Genomic DNA, 18555 nt, shown 5'->3' with positions numbered 1-18555 from the left:
CTATAGTGAATACAAAGTGATTTTTCTTAGGACATGTGATGAGGTTATTTCAAAGCTGTGGTATTGAACGTCTGTGTGTGGTTTAGCCACCAAGCCTAGTGAGGATTTAGGTTTCTCTAACACTTTTTAAATAATGTTTGCTCTTTGGGGGTAGTTACTTGTCTAGTTTCATATAGTCATGTATAGTCTAACTGCTTCTCATTGGAATTTTTAAACTACTATTCATTTATTTAGAATATTGGTTTTGATTATTTCTAAAGAAAATGGTAAGCTAACAAATAGGGAACCAGTTTCAGTCCCACTTATATTAAACTGAATGTTTTATTTCCACTTTATACATGTTTTTTTCCACAGATATTTATTAATGCCTACTGTGTGTCCGGCATTGTTCCAGGCACCAAACATAAAATATTGAACAAAACAGACTACACTCTTGTTTTCCTGGAGCTTTCAATCTACTGGGGGGGAAAACAGATTGTAAACATCCCCCCATAATATTATATTTGAATAGAGAGACCTGAAGGAAATTAGGGGAACAAACCATTCAGATATCTGGGAGGAAGCATTTTATGAAGAGGGAAGAACAAGTGGCAAGGCCCTAAGGAGGAAGCATGCTTACTGTGTTTGAGCAAAAACAGGGGTCCATGTAGTTGAAAAAGAGTGATCTAGGGCTTCCCTGGTGGCGCAGTGGTTGAGAGTCCGCCTGCCGATGCTGTGGACACGGGTTCGTGCCCCGGTCCAGGAAGATCCCACATGCCGCGGAGCGGCTGGGCCCGTGAGCCATGGCCGCTGAGCCTGCGCGTCCGGAGCCTGTGCTCCGCAACGGGAGAGGCCACAACAGTGAGAGGCCCGCGTACCACCAAAAAAAAAAGAGTGATCTAAGAGAATGAATAGTAGGAGATGAAGTCAGAGAGGTGGGAGGTGGAACCCGTGAAGCACTTTAGACCAGTGGATTTATTACTGAATGAGATGGGTAGATTTTGAGCATAGGATTGACAGGATTTGAGTTGTTTTGAAAAGGTCATTCTAGTTCCTATGTAGAGTATACACACTGTCACAGGGGCAAGAAGCAGGGAGACTCTTTAAGAGGCTATTGCCATAATACAGAGGTGATGGTGGCTCAGACTAAAATGATCATGTTAAAAATAGTGAGTCAGACACTTCCCAGGTGGTCCGGCAGTTAAGACTCCACCCCCCACCCCCCCAACACAGGGAGCTTGGGTTCCATCCCTGGTCAGGGTGCTAAATCCCACATGTCACAACGAAGATCCCATGTGCTGCAACAAGTGACCCGGTGCAGCCAAGTAAATAAATAAATAGAAAATTAAATTTAAAAAATAGTGAGTCATAGTCAGATTTTGAAAATGTTTATAAAGTTAAATCTAATGGGATTGTATCATTGAGAGACTGAATAGGGACATTTTTTGCTGAGACTTATCCAGAGTTGGAGAAGAGGCATCAAGCCTTTTTTAGAGTGGACTTCTTTAGTGCCTCTTTGGAAGAAAACATCTGGCATTGTTGTTTACGTGCAGGGCTTTGCTGTTTAGATTCCAGAGGAGTATGGCAGTTGCTTTTAGGTGCACTGGGAGGGCCTTTTCTTGTTTCCAGAAATTTGACAGCCAGATAGTTTAGGGGAGGCTTAGAGATGGCTCAGGAGCTTTGTCAGGGTTATTAGAATGTCTCTTCACACAATGAGAGCAAATCTTCAATATACCAGGTCACTACATAGATAGTTCTCAAGGTGGTACAAAATACCTGCTTGCCCTTTGAGAACTTAGTTTCAATCCCTGGGCATTAGGCAGTTTTTTATTTTTCCTAAACAGATAGACCTGCCATTTCCTTTTGACCTTCTACTCTTACTTCATTGATTAAATCACTAGAATGTTCTGTTTAATTGTATGTTTACAGGACATTTATATAGAGTGATGTGGCTAATAAAAATAGCATAACGAAATCACTGTTTGGAAGTTAATTTTGAAATTAGCCATTTTGTTGAAATTAGTCATGTTTAATTATCTTATTCTAGTGTACTTTGGCACTAGAATATCCCTACTTTAAAAATCTTAGTTCTCATCAATTCCAGATAGAAATTGTGATTAATTTTAAAGATGATCTAAAAAGGTGATTCCTTTTAATCTCTTTACTGGTCTTATTTTCTTACATACTTTAAAAAGAGTCAAATTTTTTAATTTGACAGTTCATTTTACAGAATCTCAACTGTTTTAGTAAAAAAATTTCTGTAACCAATGTTACTTACATACTTCGTATGAAGCAGCAGGTCTTACATTTCCTTACAGTTTCAACATTTCCATAGCTTTTTTGTTTTATTTGTTTTTCATTAATGTGTAGCATAAAAACAGAGGATTTGCTTTTATATTCTAATTCTTTCAACATTTCCATAGCTTTTTTGTTTTATTTGTTTTTCATTAATGTGTAGCATAAAAACAAAGGATTTGCTTTTATATTCTAATTGATTCCGTTTCACAGTGAATTTCTGGGAAAACACATCGGTAGATTTATTTCATAAGTATCTAAAATTTGAGAAATATAATAAAAAATGGTGGTGGTGGGTTTTTAGGTGTATATTGTTTTACAATTGATTGCAGCCTTTGAGTCTGATCTAAAGGAATATCATTACCCCACAAATAAAATTGAGTAAAGAAACTACTGAAGAGACACATCCATAGCTTTGGTTATCTGACATAGCTATCTCCAATCAGATTTCTTTTATCAGATCATCTCTTGAATCATCCTATAGCAGATGGCAATCCTGCAAAGTATATTATCTTTTCCTTATTTATAACAGTGTTGGGATTTGATATTTTTGAAGTACATTTTATTTGCTAGAATAAAAACCTGATTTCACTGCTACCAAAAGCTGTGTGTGTGTGCATGTGTGTGTGCGTGTGTGTGTGTGTGTGTGTGTGTGAAAGAGAGAAGGAGACAGAGAAAGAGAGGTATACAATCTGCTGTGCTCTTCCTCCCACCTTTATATATGTCCCTTTTCCACAAGGAATAACTCTCGGGCATAATACAAAGCAAAGTGGCTATGTTGACTTGTTTTTCAGAAATTTATTTATTTATTTATGGCTGTATTGTGTCTTCGTTGCGGTGCACAGGCTTCTCGTTGTAGTGGCTTCTCTTGTTGCTGTGTGCGTGCTGTAGATGCACAGGCTTCAGTAGTTGTGGCTCACGGTCTCTGGAGTGCAGGCTCAGTAGTTGTGGAGCACGGGCTTAGTTGCTCCGCAGCATGTGGGATCTTACCGGACCAGGGCTCGAACCTGTGTCCCCTGCATTGGCAGGAGGATCCTCAACCACTGCACTACCAGGGAAGCCCTGACTTGTTTTTCTTTTTCTTTTTTTTTTTTTTTTTTTTTTGCGGTACGCAGGCCTCTCACTGTTGTGGCCTCTCCCGTTGCGGAGCACAGGCTCCGGACGCGCAGGCTCAGGGGCCATGGCTCACGGGCCCAGCCGCTCCACGGCATGTGGGATCTTCCCAGACCGGGGCACGAACCCGTGTCCCCTGCATTGGCAGGCGGACTCTCAACTACTGCGCCACCAGGGAAGCCCCTGACTTGTTTTTCTTATAGCTTTGCTGCAGGGATATCCTAACTACTCTTCTCTCGACTTTGTGTATCCCTCACCCCGCTTTCCCTTTCATTACTTCTCTGCTCTCTAGACTCCCCACCAGTACCTGAAATATTTTCCAATTCCAGACCTGTTTCTCGCTTCACCCTCCTTGTAGTCTAGGGTGACAGAGTCTTTGGTGATAGATCTGGTTGGTGGTAGCAGGTGGGAGAGAAGAAGCAGCTTTACTCCTCATTCACCCCCTTTACCTCCAGTTAGGTCTTGTCTGAGCCTCACCAAAGCTTAAATAATGCTTCATGTACACAAACCCTGTACTGTTTTTGAGCCCCTGGGGGCCCAGATTGGTGGGGGGCAGTATGGAACAAGTGTATTAGGTATAGAAAAGTAACTACCCCAAAAAAATGTTTCCAGTTTTTGCTAATGGCTAAAAACTAGAGAAGTCTCTAGAATTATGTGCTAGGAGAATGAAAGAAGTAGTAGGATAGAAGCTGTGAGATAATTTTATATTGATTCAAGAAAGAGAGCACTTTCAGTCAAAAAAGATGGTGGCAGTAGAGAGGAGGTAGGCAAACTAGTACCTGAGTCCTTCATAGTAAAGAAAGTAATGCTAGATGTTTTACTTAGCTAAGTTTACTTGCTCCTCCAAGAGTCTTGCTCTCTAACATCTCAAAAACTTGGTTACACCTTCTGTTCCTTCTTCAGCCTCCCAGCCTCTTAGGGAAGTGCCTGTATGTGTAGTAATTTATGATTTGCCTTCAGTTACTTTTCCTATTAAATGTTTTACAAGAGAAGGAAGCAGATTGTTTCACTGAATTCACAAACCAGTGTTTTTAGATATACAGTCTAAAATTTAATGTTTGTTCTTTACTGAAAAATGTTAAATAAAATATTAAGCCTTTGTAAATGAGGCACATGGAATCAAAATATATATTGGATTTTAATTGGTTCCATTGAGAAAAGCAGGTACTTAAGAGATTCTGTATATAAAAGATTTTTAATTAAAAAGTGTCATTTAAATCTCTATATTAGTTAAATTATTGGTTAACTCTTTTAATTTTGTTGCAGAGAAATAGAATTGATTAATTAGAAAGTTAAGCAAGACTCAAAAGTGTTTCTACTACTTAATAATTCCTAAACTTTCTGTTACATCTACCATTTTAATCTGTAAGTTGAGGCACTACCATCTCAAAAATTGTTGAATTGGCATGTGTAGACTAGAAATAGGAAGGAAAGAAAAATATATGGCAATGGTGATTCAGATATATGTTAATAGAAATGTTTTCCTCCTAATTACAGTATTGCAACTGTGGTATATTGTTGATAAATAGTTTTTCAGATTTTGATCAATTTGTATAATTTCTATGTTGTTTATTTTCTGTGTGTAATTTCTTTTTTCCTGGTTACCTTGGTCTTGTGGCTGAAGCTTTGGAAAGTTTATTATTCCTGTCATATTTCTATGTTTGTACAGTCATTGTGTTGAGCAGAAAGGAGTCGTTGATGCTAAAGGATGACTCTTGCCTTTGCCAGTGCCAGCCACGATCTTCTGCTCAGTCTAGATACATTGACAATAAAGCTGTAGAGCTCTGAGTTTAAACCCTAGCCAGATCCTTGTTATTCTATAGCATCCTTTGAGCCCTCTACATGTCTTGTATCGTTGGTATGTAGTACTCTTTAGTTGGTGGCTTAATTAATTATCATTTTATTTAATTAATCTTTGCTCTTCTTCCATGTTGTGGAAGTAATTAGTGTCACTCGATGAGAATTAAGTATGTGTTTTCACAGAATTTCATTTATCACTTAAAATTTTGTCTGAGATGTTTTCTGTAGCAGGCACCCATATATTTTCTTTTATAAACGTATTTAAAATAACACATAGCCCCCATATTTATTAATTATTTGATAAAAGACAATTCAGAGTCATAAAATGAATTATTTTCATTAGAAATAGGATCATCAAAATAAGTGTGCCTTGTATGTTCTAAATGTTCAATGAAAGTTATGTTTACTCCCCACCCCAAGGCCCACCATTCTGCTTTTTATGGATTTGTCTACTCTAGGTACCTCATATAAGTGGAACCATATACTATTTGTCCTTTTGTGATTAGCTTATTTCACTTAACATAATGTCCTCAGGTTGTAGCATGTGTAAGAATTTCTTTCCTTTTTAAAGCTGAATAATATTCTGTTGTAGGTATATATATATATACCACATTTTGTTTATCCATTCATCTGTCAATGGACACTGAAGTCGCTTCTACATTTTGGCTATTGTAAATAATGCTGCTATGAATATGGGTGTTCAAATATTTGAGACCCTGCTTTCAGGAGCCAATTTACTTTGGATATATGATATTTTAAAAATATAACTCATTTAGAAAAAAAGTTACAAATGGAAAGTATGATCTTTTTAAATAAAACTTCCTAAAATTATTTGCAGTTTCGTAAGTAGCTTTATATTAATGGATTTTGTAGATTGATAGTAGTCTTTGTCTTGGATTCGGTCTCATTGGAATCCTATCTGCTATTCTACAGTGTTGATTGCAAAGAAAATGCTTGGAAAATAGACCACAGGTAACTGGATACTGGAGAGATATTTAGTAACAAAGTGTGTTTTTACATGATACTCCCCAGACTTGTAGAATCTTTCTTAAATCTAGAATTTTAATAAGAATTCTCCAAGAATGAACAAAACAAAAACACTGTTTTGTTGTTATTGTTGGTTTTTGGTTTGTTTTTACATGTAATCTGTGTGTTTTTAAAGCTTCTGATTCATTTGAAATTGTGCCTAGTGTGTTGTTTATAGTAGGTACCCATCTTTTCTCCGTACTGCTTTTGATACAGGAAGTACAGATTCATAAAAAGAATAAATTAGGGTCCTACTAACTGAATTAGTAATTAGTGTATTTTACTTTGGGTACTGACTTACTTTCCTTGCTTTTGTCACCTAGTCCTTCAATTGGCAGTTCTGTCCCTATGAAAGAGCCTTGGGAGTCGTGGCTAGTTATTGGAGAATTTGTAGCATTTAACTTAGTACAGACCACGTCTCATCTAAATCACAGAAGACTTCAAGGAATTTTTTTGAAGAAAAAGAGGTTCTAAACTTAACAATGTTTTTGTAACATCTAGAGTTTTCTCATGCAAGAATGAAACAAAAAAAAGTCAACCATTTGTATTTTATCATAGAAAGAATATCAGAAGGGATTAGGAAAGTGTTCCCTGTTAGGAGTCAAGGATGAGAAAGGCTGATCTTCAAAACAGAAAAGGGAGAAATGGCTGGATTGAGAGATCTCCATCTCTTTCCGATTTTTCTGGGGATTGATTGGAAGGTGAAAATAATGGAGCCAAAGCTTCAGAAGGTACATTAAGGAGGATAGTGAATTGTTTTGTTGTTAATGGTAATTTATCCTTGTCACATTGAGTCTTCCTTTGCAATTTTCCTAAGAGTAGTAGATCTACTCATTTAGAAACAGATTTTAGAGGAGATTTTATTAGGATGAGTTGTCACATCATTTTGATTAGTTTTGATATAATTAATGTTGATGTGATATAGTTTGATTTCGTTTCATGTCTTCAGTTAAGAATAGCTACTCAGCGCTTTGATAGAAACCAGTTTTATTAACTTGAGCACTTCTTTGACTTGCTTCATTTTCTAACCCTTATTCACTTCGGATATTCATGGAGGCAGTACTAAACTTTAGAAAGTTGGAGGTGGGGCATTCATCTACTCTTAGAAGTAGCAGTGGGTGGAGACAGAGGTGGAGAGACCTAGTTTATGCTCTGTTTGAAAGTCTCCAGAGACCTACATTGGAGTGTATGTAGGGCATTGTATAGAGCAGTGATAAAGATACTCCCAAGTAACTTATTTCTGCATGTTTCTGAGGCAAGGATTGATACACATCCAGTTCCAATCAAATGCAGATACCACTCACTGAATTGTATTATCTGCTGTACCAAACAAAACCCATCATTGTATCCTCTTGGATTTATATTGTTTACTTTCTTCTCTCCTTAGGTATGGATGAACGAGGAGGTACGACATCTTGGGGAACAAGTGGTCAACCAAGCCCCTCTTATGACTCATCTAGAGTAAGTTTGCTCATCAACCCTTGATTAAAATTGTAAAGATAATTTGGCAGAATAAGTAAGTTCTTTCATATGTGAGTTCTATTTCCTAAGAGAAGTGAAGATTAATGTATTTTATGGGAATATATTAGAATACCCAGTACCTTCATAGTAGCTTTAATTCTTTCCCTTAACTGTTATACTATGGGAGTTCATTTTATGTCCTACAATGAAATATTCTTGATGTTATTTCTACACCTCAACTACTTGTAATACCCTTTACTAAAGTTGGAAGAGCTTGGAATGCCTCATTAAGTAATCTCCAAACATAGTCATTTTTCTTCTTGTATTGTTAGTTTGCCTTGAGAGCTCTCAGAGGACTAGCTTCTATCTAGTCTCCCCTTTCACGTTCTTGCTACAGTAGTCGTCAGCGATTTGTATCAGGGATTCTATAGCCCTGTCTCTTGGAAGCATATCAGAACAGATACAACAGATGACATTTCTTGGTTGGCAGTTAAGAGAAAATAGGACCAAGCTAACATGCTACACAATGAAAGGTTAAAAGTTTAGAGCCTTTTCCAGAAATTAAAAGAAGAAAAAAATTCCCCAAAACTTTAAAAAATGAGACTGAGAGGCTGAAAATTAGACCAAAGAATTGACAATAAAATTAAATGCTGTGCTGCCAGATTCCACAGTAAATTGATGAGGTTAAGAGCTACCTTTTCCAAAAGGTCATACTTTGAATGAATAACGAACTATTTATTTCTCTCAGAATTAACCAAGAGAAAATAGACAAGCATAAAATTTATGGGCACTTCACTCTAGAAGCAAATTGGTTTAAGTAGAAGAAAACCTGAATAATGTGATTGGAATTCATAGTCTCCATATAGGTTACACTGTTTTGCATTGAAAAATGCTGAGTGAAAATACTTAACTAAAATATGTGGTTTTGCTATTATATTTGGCTATAAATATGTTTAATTTATTTTAAATACTTGGGAGAAGAACTGGGATAGTCCTGTGGAATCCAGGAAACTGTAGAGAGAGAGACTGTTAAACATGGGATTTAATGTTTCCTTCTCTCAAATCAGTGCTGTGAAAGCTGAGTTGTAGTGTAAAGAGCACTGTCTTGGGTATCACAGGATTTCCTTTTTTTTTTTTTTCTTTTCTGTACGCGGGCCTCTCACTGTTGTGGCCTCTCCCGTTGCGGAGCACAGGCTCTGGACGCTCAGGCTCAGCGGCCATGGCTCACGGCCCGGCCGCTCCATGGCATGTGGGATCTTCCCGGATCTGGGCACGAACCCGAATCCCCTGCATCGGCAGGCGGACTCTCAACCACTGTGCCACCAGGGAAGCCCAGGATCTACTATTGACACTACTTTGAACTTGCTACTTAATCTTGGACGTGGTATTTTATCTTGTGGGTAAACTGGTTGATATCCAAATTTCCTTCCACCTTAAAAATTTTTTTTATTTTTTGAATAATATTGTGAATTGGAAAGATAGATTTCCTGTTTCGATTTTGAAGTAGGGATTCTGTATATGAGAGGACAATACTAGTTGATATTGGATTATTTTCTTTCAGAGCCTTGAGTTACTGTGTGATAACATGTTATTTCTTAATATACATTAAATGGTGCCTTTGTACCTTACTTCCCTTTCAAGCTTTCAGTGTTTTTCTACTTGAGTACTAAATAGGATTTTAGGAGAAGAGAAAATAATAATATATCCAAACATTTATATATTTCATGTTCCTGAAATTAAGTTTACCTTTAGAGAATCTTGCTTTTCTTTTTGCTATTTGATCTATAGGTCAAATGTGAAATGCAGTTTTTTATTCTTCATTTGTTTTTTCAGTGTATGTTATGTACAGTGAAAAGTTAAATTGATTTTATAGTAGTTTTCTATTATAAAAATCCAGATTAATCTCAAGATACCCCACACAGCCATACACATGTGCGCGCGCGTGCGCGCGCGCGCACACACACACACACACACACACAATTCACACACACAATTCACACACACAATTCACACACATTTTTTTTCTTGCCTGTCTACTGAGTGATCTGATAGAACAGTGATTTATTGCCCTCCTTACTTTTTGTTCCCGGTGAAATCTACTCTTCCAATAACTTTCTTCCTTTATCCTAGTCATGATTCTGTGTTAGTCAAGATGTTATATTTTATTTACAATTTCAAACCATTTATTTCTCCCCTGAACTCTTCTCATCAGGGAGAGACATTTATGGTTATCTTTGAAGCTGTCCTCAGCACTCCTTTATAGGAAGATTGTCAACTTTTTGAGTTTTATTATTAAATATCTTTCACCATCTTGACCATGTTTTTCATAATCATAAGTATAGATAGATATAATTTTGTTAATAAGAATCTCAGTTGAACAAAGTACTTCATTCTCCTTAGTATTTTAATACGGTGAGTTTTTTAATTTAGAAATAAATAATGATATTGGCTAAAAGCTAGTTTTAACACATTGTTAGTAAAATTAACAAGTCAGTTTAAGCTTTAATGAAATTGCAGATGCCTTTGTAGAAATTATGTGAATGACATTTATTTAGACTTTACTATATTGTATAAATAACACATTTCCATCATGGAAAATCTCATTTAATAAATAATTTGATTTTACATTAATGATAGAAAATTTAATTTTACTTTTAGTGGGAGGTTGTGATAAAAAGGTATTTAAAAAACTGCAAAATGAGTAGTGTAGTGGAGTTATAAAGCATATGCTTTTAATTTAGATGGATTCAGCTGTCTGAGTTGCTGCTCTTCTCCCTCCACTCAAAACTATAAGAGAGAAAGAATAATTTTTTGCAGTACTGTAAAGCAGTATTTAGCATATGAACTCTATTAATACTGTATTATTATACATTTTAGTGTACAAGATTGGCTATACAGAATTATGATGGTTGAGATCAATATTTATTTAACAACATTTCATGGAGAATTTTTTCTCTTTATACTTTTTGCCTAATAGGTCCTGACTTTAATTTTGATGAAGATATCATTCTGCTCTATAACCTTGATGCATAAGTGAGTTCCACTGGAATTGTGTGGCTAAGAGCCCACAAACTTCTTTTCAGTGTTTTACCCTATGCCCATTCTTTCAGAAGTAAGAAAAGTCACTACAGCAGAGCTCTTTCTAGTGTGTCTTCCCTGTTTTTCCCAAATCCACCAGAAAGGTAGCCTCATAGCATACAGGTGGTTGGTTGAGTTTCCGGTTATCAGAACTACCCACAGCACTCCCCACCTGCAGAACAAAAACACACACATGAACAGATAAAAGCATCATCATGATTGAATAGCGCTTCTATTTTCAGAAATTTGTGAAAGTGGTGATTGAATTTAAAGCACCAGAGACTGAAAGGAGCAATTAATCTCAGATAATTTAGACATGGGCAGAGGTATAATTAATTAATGACTTTGTCCCCTCCCTCCCTTACTTTTTATTCTTTCTTACAAATGAATGTTTTCTATATTTGACCTTTGTAACCAGGCATAAAAGCCACAGAATATCATGATTTTTCTTATTTTCTACAGTGTTAATGATTTATTCTAGTTTCAGATTCCCCCTCCCCCCCTTCTTTAGAAGGCAATGCTTAAGAGCACATACTCTGGGGCCAGACTACCTGGGATGAATCCCAGCTCTGCCACTTACTGCATGTGTGATTCTTGTCCAGTTACTTAAATTTACTGTACCTCAGTTTACTCATCTGTGAAATGGGGATAATAATAATTACAAGGTGGTTGTGAGAATTAAATGAGATACATGTACAGTGGGCAGTGCTTAGATCAATGCCTGGTACATAGTGAGTATTCTATAAGTGTTGGCTTTAATCTTATATATGTCAGAATTTATCAACTAGATTTATTTGTAACAAACAAATTTAAAAGAATGAATACATTTGCAAATTTGCTGCATTCTAAGTGTAATGCATAAGAATTGTTTTCTGATTCAGTCATGCTTATTAATACTATACTTTTACTTCTTTTAGATTTGTAAAGGACATAAATAAAATTGATTTCCTTTCCCCTACAATTTCTTTCTTGGGAATACAGAAGTCTTCTGAGAAACTTTGATATAAAAGTTTTTGTCTGTATAATGCTCTCTATATAATGAATGCTCTGTATGTGTTTGCTGAATATAATCAAATTGAGGAAGAATCATTCGATATACTAGATTAATTGTGTTTGGAGATTGAGGAGGGGAAAGAACCAAAATTAATACAATGTGGTGAAGCTTGAAGTAGGTGGTGGTGGTATTAATTAATGGTTATAGGGCTTTTTTCTGTGCTTACAAATTATTGCCCTGATTGATGACACTGCTTAGTGAAGCATTTTATTTAAGATCACAGCCTCTGAAGAGTTGTGCTCTGTGCCCTTGGACAAATTACATAACCTCTTTGTGCCTCAGGTTTCTAATCTCTATAGTTATAATAATCTTACAGATACTTCGTAGGATTTTGGTAAAGATGGAGTGTAATAATAGCTATGAAGTATTCATTTATTGATACAATAAATGAAAGCTGCTGTTACTATTATTACCACCATTATTATTTTCTCCAAATATCTAATGTTATGTGTTTTCATGCTTATATTTCCTCACATACAAATTCTGTTTCAAAAATGTTGTCTGATCATTTTAGTTTACGGAAATTCCAAGGGGCCATGTCATCTTGGTTTTCCTGCCCTTTTAAGCTCTGCTACCCAACCTAGGCCAAGCTCACAGTGCCGAAGTACCATTGCAGTTTATACCCTGGGCAAGGGGTTATGAGAGGGCTCATAGGAAAGAGAAGTCTTTCTGTTGATATTCTTTCCTACAATACAGAGTTTTGCATTCCTTCATTTAAAAGGTATGAGTTCACTGGTAGATAACCACTAATAGAAATTATATTTATAGGTACCATCAATGCCCAGGAGTTGGCAGTTTAATCATAAGTATTTTCAGGTTACATATAACCCACTGTGGTGGTTATTTTTGGAAAAGAAACAACATTCAATTGAGTAGAGTTTGAGTGCTTATTTTTTCTAATTGCTAAATTTCTACCATGGTTTTCCCTTCTCTTTATAATATGGTTTGCAGAATGAAACAATCTTGCTTGTGTTGTTCTTCCTTCCCTCCCCATTTTGCAATATTCAAATTTTGAAAGCTAGAAGAATTTTCAAAATTAGAAGGTGTTTTATTTATATCCAGTCCTTTTAGTTCGTAGGAGGAAACTTAAGAGAGTATGAGATGTGTGCTGTCGATACAAAATACACATGAGATTTGGCCAGAAAGTTTGCCTAGTTAATGACAGACTCTGGCCTGGAACTCACATATTCTGAATTCTGTGCTAGTATTTTTAACCCCCTTACCTTAGAATTTCCCAACTCAAAGAATTATCTTAAATTTTCTGCCATATACTGAAGGAATGGGAGGAGAGAGAGGACAAAGGTGAAAAAAGAAGAGGATCTGCAATAGATAAAGAGGGCATTGGACATTATTTGATTTTTAAAAAAATTTGCCTGGCAAGTATAGTGTTTCGTGAGGCAGAATAGTGTAGAATTTAAGAGATTGAATGTTGAAATCAAGATGCCTGTGCTGTTTCTGGCACTCCTGTTTCTTAGCTGTATGACTGACTCTAGGCACGTTGCCTCTCTTTGCCTCAGACATTTTTTTTCTTTTCCCTTTTGCATTGGTTGTGGGGGCCGGAGGTGGTGGATACTAATAATAACTACCTTACTGAAGTTCCGGACTTAGGCCTATTAGTGGAGAAGGGGAAAACCAGTTATGTGGTGATGAGTTGGCTTTAAAATACTTAGCTTAGCTGCTGTGTATGACTCAGCACAAAATAATCTCAGGGACTTTCTGTTAAGGGATAAATAGTTGACATGTTTTGAGATCTTTCATTGTAAACATACTGTGACTTGTGCTACCTGTTGCAGTGAAGGGATCTGAGGGTTCAGTTTATTTAAAAAGCACCAGCAGTGGTCATTTCTCAGATCAGCTGTTAGGAATACACATCGATGGCAGCCTGACAGACCAGATCAGGTAGAAAAATGAAAATATTAGGGTACAAGGATTCAGAATTTGTTCTAGACTTCTGAAAGTCATACACAAAGCCATAGATTAGGTACTTGGGTTAAAGTAAACAAAAATAAATAAAAATTCAATTAGAGTAAACATAGAGCTTTCAGATTCTATGGACACTAAAATGAGTCCGTAAGGTTATCTGTATTTATTTAACGTTACTTCTCTAACAACTCTGGACCATTTCTGCCAGATGTGGCTAAAGGGATCTTTAATTTTGCTTAGTGCTCTCTCCATTCTTAGCAAGTATTCAATATCTGTTCCTTCATATATATGGAAGAGTTTGGCTAATAACCACTCTGAAGTTTGATGGGTAGCAAGTTGGAGATGGCATAATAGGGGCTTAATTCCCTTCACATGTTATCTATACAAAACAAACGGAGGTCATTCTGACCCCGGGAAGGGTTATACTGGGTGGAGTTTTGGGAGAACCTGATGTGTAGTTCATTTACATTTGACAGTAGAGGCCTTGGGAGTACCTAGGAGCAGAGAGAACGTGTTGTTTTCTTCTCCCAGCAGAGCCCAGTGGCATGAGAGCTACCCTTGTAAATAAGGATGACAGTGTTGTCTGCCTGCTTTTAAGGAACTTGCTCTTACTGTGGTTCCCCAGTTTTACGCTGCTGAGATTTGTAGATGCACTCAGTTTCTGCAATGTCAAAATTGAATAAATGTGTATCTTAGAGTTCAGGAAATATGGTTGGAAATACCAGTCATACTTACCAAGTCATCTTTATTTTAAATAAACTATAAAACTTTAGCTCTTTTAAGGCAGCAGTGAGAAGCTCTAATTAGGCAACAAATAATTAATTACCAAAGTAATTTCACTTATTACCATGAGATTACAGGAGAGGGAGAAATTACTTTGAGTGGTCAGGAAAGACTTAATAGAATAGGAAGAGTCTGAGTAGAATATTGTAGGACAAACAATATTTGTGTCAATAAGGTTGAAAGGAAGACAACTCTTTCTGGAAATGTAGAATGATGGGACCACAAGTTACAGAGGCACCAAAATCACAAAATTTAGAAAATAGTAAATCACCTTGCTCTGTAGGTGAATAGTGTGTTAAGGCAGATAACCTTTCTGTAGAAGAAATAGTCTATCCTTTGAGAAATAGAGAACCAATTAAAAATAAACTTTGACAAAGGGAATGGCACAAAGGGTTTTATAAATATCAATATACTGTGGTATGAAGGATGGATCCAAAGACAAGAAATTGGATAATCTGATATGATGTTACTACACAGGCCCACTTGGGATGAAATAAGACTTAGATTGAGATGATAGGATCAAGATCACAAAATAATGGAAAGAGGAGAGATGTCACAAAGGAAAAAGAAACTGGCACACTTGGTAAATGAGGAAGATATGAAATCATGTAGACTCACTACCCCCAGAGAATGATGACTCCTGAATTAAACTCCATGTGTTTTATTTAGCCCTTGACAAGTTAGTTGTGGTTGTGTTATACAACTACCAGATTGTTTGATTTTGATAAATAGCTTCCCTTACAAATGGGAAAATCTAGTTGTGTGAATAAAAAGTAAATAAAATAGTTTTTACTCATTGTCCCCCATTTGTCAGTGTTAATGGGTAATAAAGTTCTCTCCCTTAGAGCACATATTTTCTCTAGATTGTTTACTGTTTGCATTGTTTTTATTTTTGAGGGGGATAATGGTATAGGTTTTATAGCTACTAGGGGATCAAATGCAATAATTAGAAAGGACACACAAATTTTGAAATAGTATTTTATGCCTCTTGATCTCAGGTACAAAACACGAGATGAAGCAGTTAAATAGCAAAGCAAGACAGGAGGGACAGAGAATTAAAGTAAGTGTTTTCTATATATTGCATCTATGTTCCCATTAATCTCTGTTTTGTTATGTAACTGCTCCTTCTGAATGTTCTGAATGTGAAGAAAACTATGGGTAAGAAAAGGGTGTATTTTAAAGTTAGGTTCAAATAAACCCATGAGAGAAAATGTTGTTTGTTACTCCTGGTCATATTCAAACAGCACCTGCCTATAAATTGTAATCGTAATGTTTTTGGATAAGAAAAAATTGGGTTAAGATGATATAAGCTCCTTTAAATCTCTTGCTAGCAGATATTTAAAATGAAAGAAATCACAAAGGTATCAGATTGTCCACTTTCCCATTTTTAAGCCAGTCAGACCTATTTTTTCAGTTTAGCCATTCAACAGGGACAATGCCTGTTGAGATGCTCTAACATATATCTTTTGGAAAGAGCCTGTATGTCAGTTTCCCACCTCATTGTGAGTTTCATTTAACTTTGTATGCCTGTGAAATAGCATCTTTATCAGGATTGATCTTTTTTTTTTTTTTTAACATCTTTATTTGAGTATAACTGTTATCAGGATTGATCTTTACAATTCTCTTTTTAAAAATCTTCTCTGTGTTGGGTCTTTAAAGTTAACAAGTGGAAGTCAAAACGTAATAATCTTTGAAAATCTCTTACGTCCATTTTTGTAATTGTTGAAGATTTATTTTCTGACAGCTTTTAAAAAAATTATTTTCTATAAATTTAAATGTTTCTTATGAGAAAATAATGGAGGGTAGATTCTGGCAGAATACATTTTTAGGCCTGCTTAGCCTGTTTTAATTAGTAACAATATTTACAACTACCATTTGTCACAATATAGTTTAAAAACCTTTCACGTTACCTTTTTTAAGCTTCATACCAGCTCATCAAGAAGCCATTTTTAAAATCCCATCTATTTTAGAGGTGAAGAAATTGAGGCTCAGAGAAGGTAGATAACTTACCAGATATTAAGTACACAAGAGTAGTAACCAGGCAGTATGATTTTAAATTACTGTCCCTTTGGACCATATCACACTTGCTGAAGTTTAAGAGAGACCCCAAAATAGTTGTTATTACTACTTGTCCAGGACTTTGACACACACTCTAGAAGTTGTAAGAGGATGTTGCTATCATTATTTAATTATTATAAAAATATTATTCACATTTTATACATAATATAAGCCATGGAATGAATCAGATAAATTTGATTCCTGGTATCACCACTGTATTTGACCTTGGAAAGGATAAAATAACTTAATCTCTGAGCCTCAGATTTCTCATCTGCAAAGAGATTTATCTCATAAGAAGTGTGTTAGAATTAAGTAGAGGAATAAAGTATTTAGCACATATGTGTAATTTATTAAGAAGTCTATAAGTGTTCCTCTTTTTACAGTCAGTCTCATGAAGAGTTACTGCATTTTGATATAAAACCATGTTAAGAATTTTACAAGTCTTGGATGCTCCTTAGAAAGACAGCTGTTTTGAATTCCTGGAGTGTGTCCTGAACAAGCTGAGGGACCTGTTGCAGTTTTTAAATGCCCACCAAGAGGTCCTATAAGTCAGGAAAAGTTAATTATGTTTATAAAATTGAAATTATTGGAAAAGTTCATTGCAGATGAACAGATCTTGGGATTTGGAGATTATTGGGAAAAATAAAATTGGGAAATCCAGGTTCTTATGAATGTAGATTCTTATTAATCTACATTCTTATGACAGAATGTAGATTCTAAAAGAGGAGGCTTCAGTTAATTCCTCAAATCTGTTTGAAAGATATCTACCTCACAAGGTAGTGATCCTCAGTGAGCTTATGTATGTCAAAGGCTTAGCATGATCAGTTATCAGTTCCTTTTGTGATGTATTTTTGTTATATATTCTAACATTTTTATTCTGAGAATAAGAAGCTTGGACTGTTTTCCTTCAACATATTGAACAGATACTTAATCCTTTGTGCTGTCAAATGAAGTAATTATTTTCATGTGGTTTTATATCATAATGAATCTGCTGCTTTTTGCATGGAGCAGATCATGTTCCTGGTGTGTAGTATAGGAAATTATTTAGTGATTAAGCAATGAAGTACAGCTGTACTGAACAAAATGTCTTCTCTGCATTGGTGATACCATGAAATCTTATTAAGTTTAGACTTTTCTGAGTTCTTGCTCTGTAAATATTTTCTTCATTTTCCACTAACCCTACCTTGCTCTCTTAGATCACTTTTCCTCAGTATCTTCCTTCCCAGTTTAAAATTTTACAGTCTTCTCTTGGGTGGCCATATTTTAGTTTGTGGGCTGTTCACATGAAAATCCTTTTTTCTCCCACTTTTTTTAACTTATGAAGCATTTATTGAGATTTCACTATTTTCTAGTCACTGACATTAGTTGGGCAAAATGAAAATGAGCAGTCCACATTTCCTGGGCAAAAGGAGTGCTCCTTCTCATGAGAAAAACAGATTCTTATACCACAGAATGATAAAAGTTGTAGTAATGAAGGCCCAGGGAGAGTAGAAGCACAAGAATATAAACAATACTTGGTTATAATGCCTCCAGAGCATATCAAGTGAAAATGATGTTTTGTAATACAAAGAACAGAGGACTGATGAGTTACTTATTCTGGACTTAATTCCTAACATGTAAAACAGAAATTTTTGAACACTATGAGAGTTTCTAGAACTGGGCTCAATAGGTTATTAATAAATGATATGTAAATACAGAGCTCTGTGGTCCAATATATTTATGTATTATTGAGTTGAAGAAAATTAGACAGATTTCATTGTTGGTATTAGGTGTCTACGTTTTTAATATTACTGTAAATTATAAATGTTTAAGAAAGGAATAGAATATACTTCTTCTCACATTTTTTTTCCTACCGTGGAATCCTTCTGTGTTACCTTTGAATTGTTTGACTGATAGTAACAGTCTCAAGAAATAGTAAATTAGACAACTTATACACTTAACTATTAATTTAGATCTGTGATCCATTGTGAGTTCATTTTTAGTTG

At 35.6% G+C, this 18555-nt stretch overlaps 1 protein-coding gene across 7 annotated transcripts in view; it reads left to right on the top strand.

Annotated features, from left to right (window-relative positions):
* Nucleotides 1-18555, top strand: part of TCF12 (transcription factor 12) — a 396768-nt gene that overhangs the window by 158020 nt on the left and 220193 nt on the right. For 5 of the 7 annotated variants that reach the window (XM_059056243.2, XM_059056242.2, XM_059056246.2 and 2 more), the window contains exon 4: nt 7601-7674. In XM_059056243.2, coding sequence (XP_058912226.1) covers nt 7601-7674 — 74 coding nt within the window. Of the gene's footprint in view, nt 1-7600; nt 7675-15510; nt 15573-18555 lie in introns of all 7 variants that reach the window. The other 2 variants (XM_067029780.1, XM_067029781.1) reach the window with 1 other exon arrangement.

The sequence above is a fragment of the Kogia breviceps genome, chromosome 3 (genome assembly GCF_026419965.1).
Source record: "Kogia breviceps isolate mKogBre1 chromosome 3, mKogBre1 haplotype 1, whole genome shotgun sequence".
In the NCBI taxonomy this organism is placed as follows: Eukaryota; Metazoa; Chordata; class Mammalia; order Artiodactyla; family Physeteridae; genus Kogia; species Kogia breviceps.
This window is presented reverse-complemented; position numbering and strand designations above follow the sequence as displayed.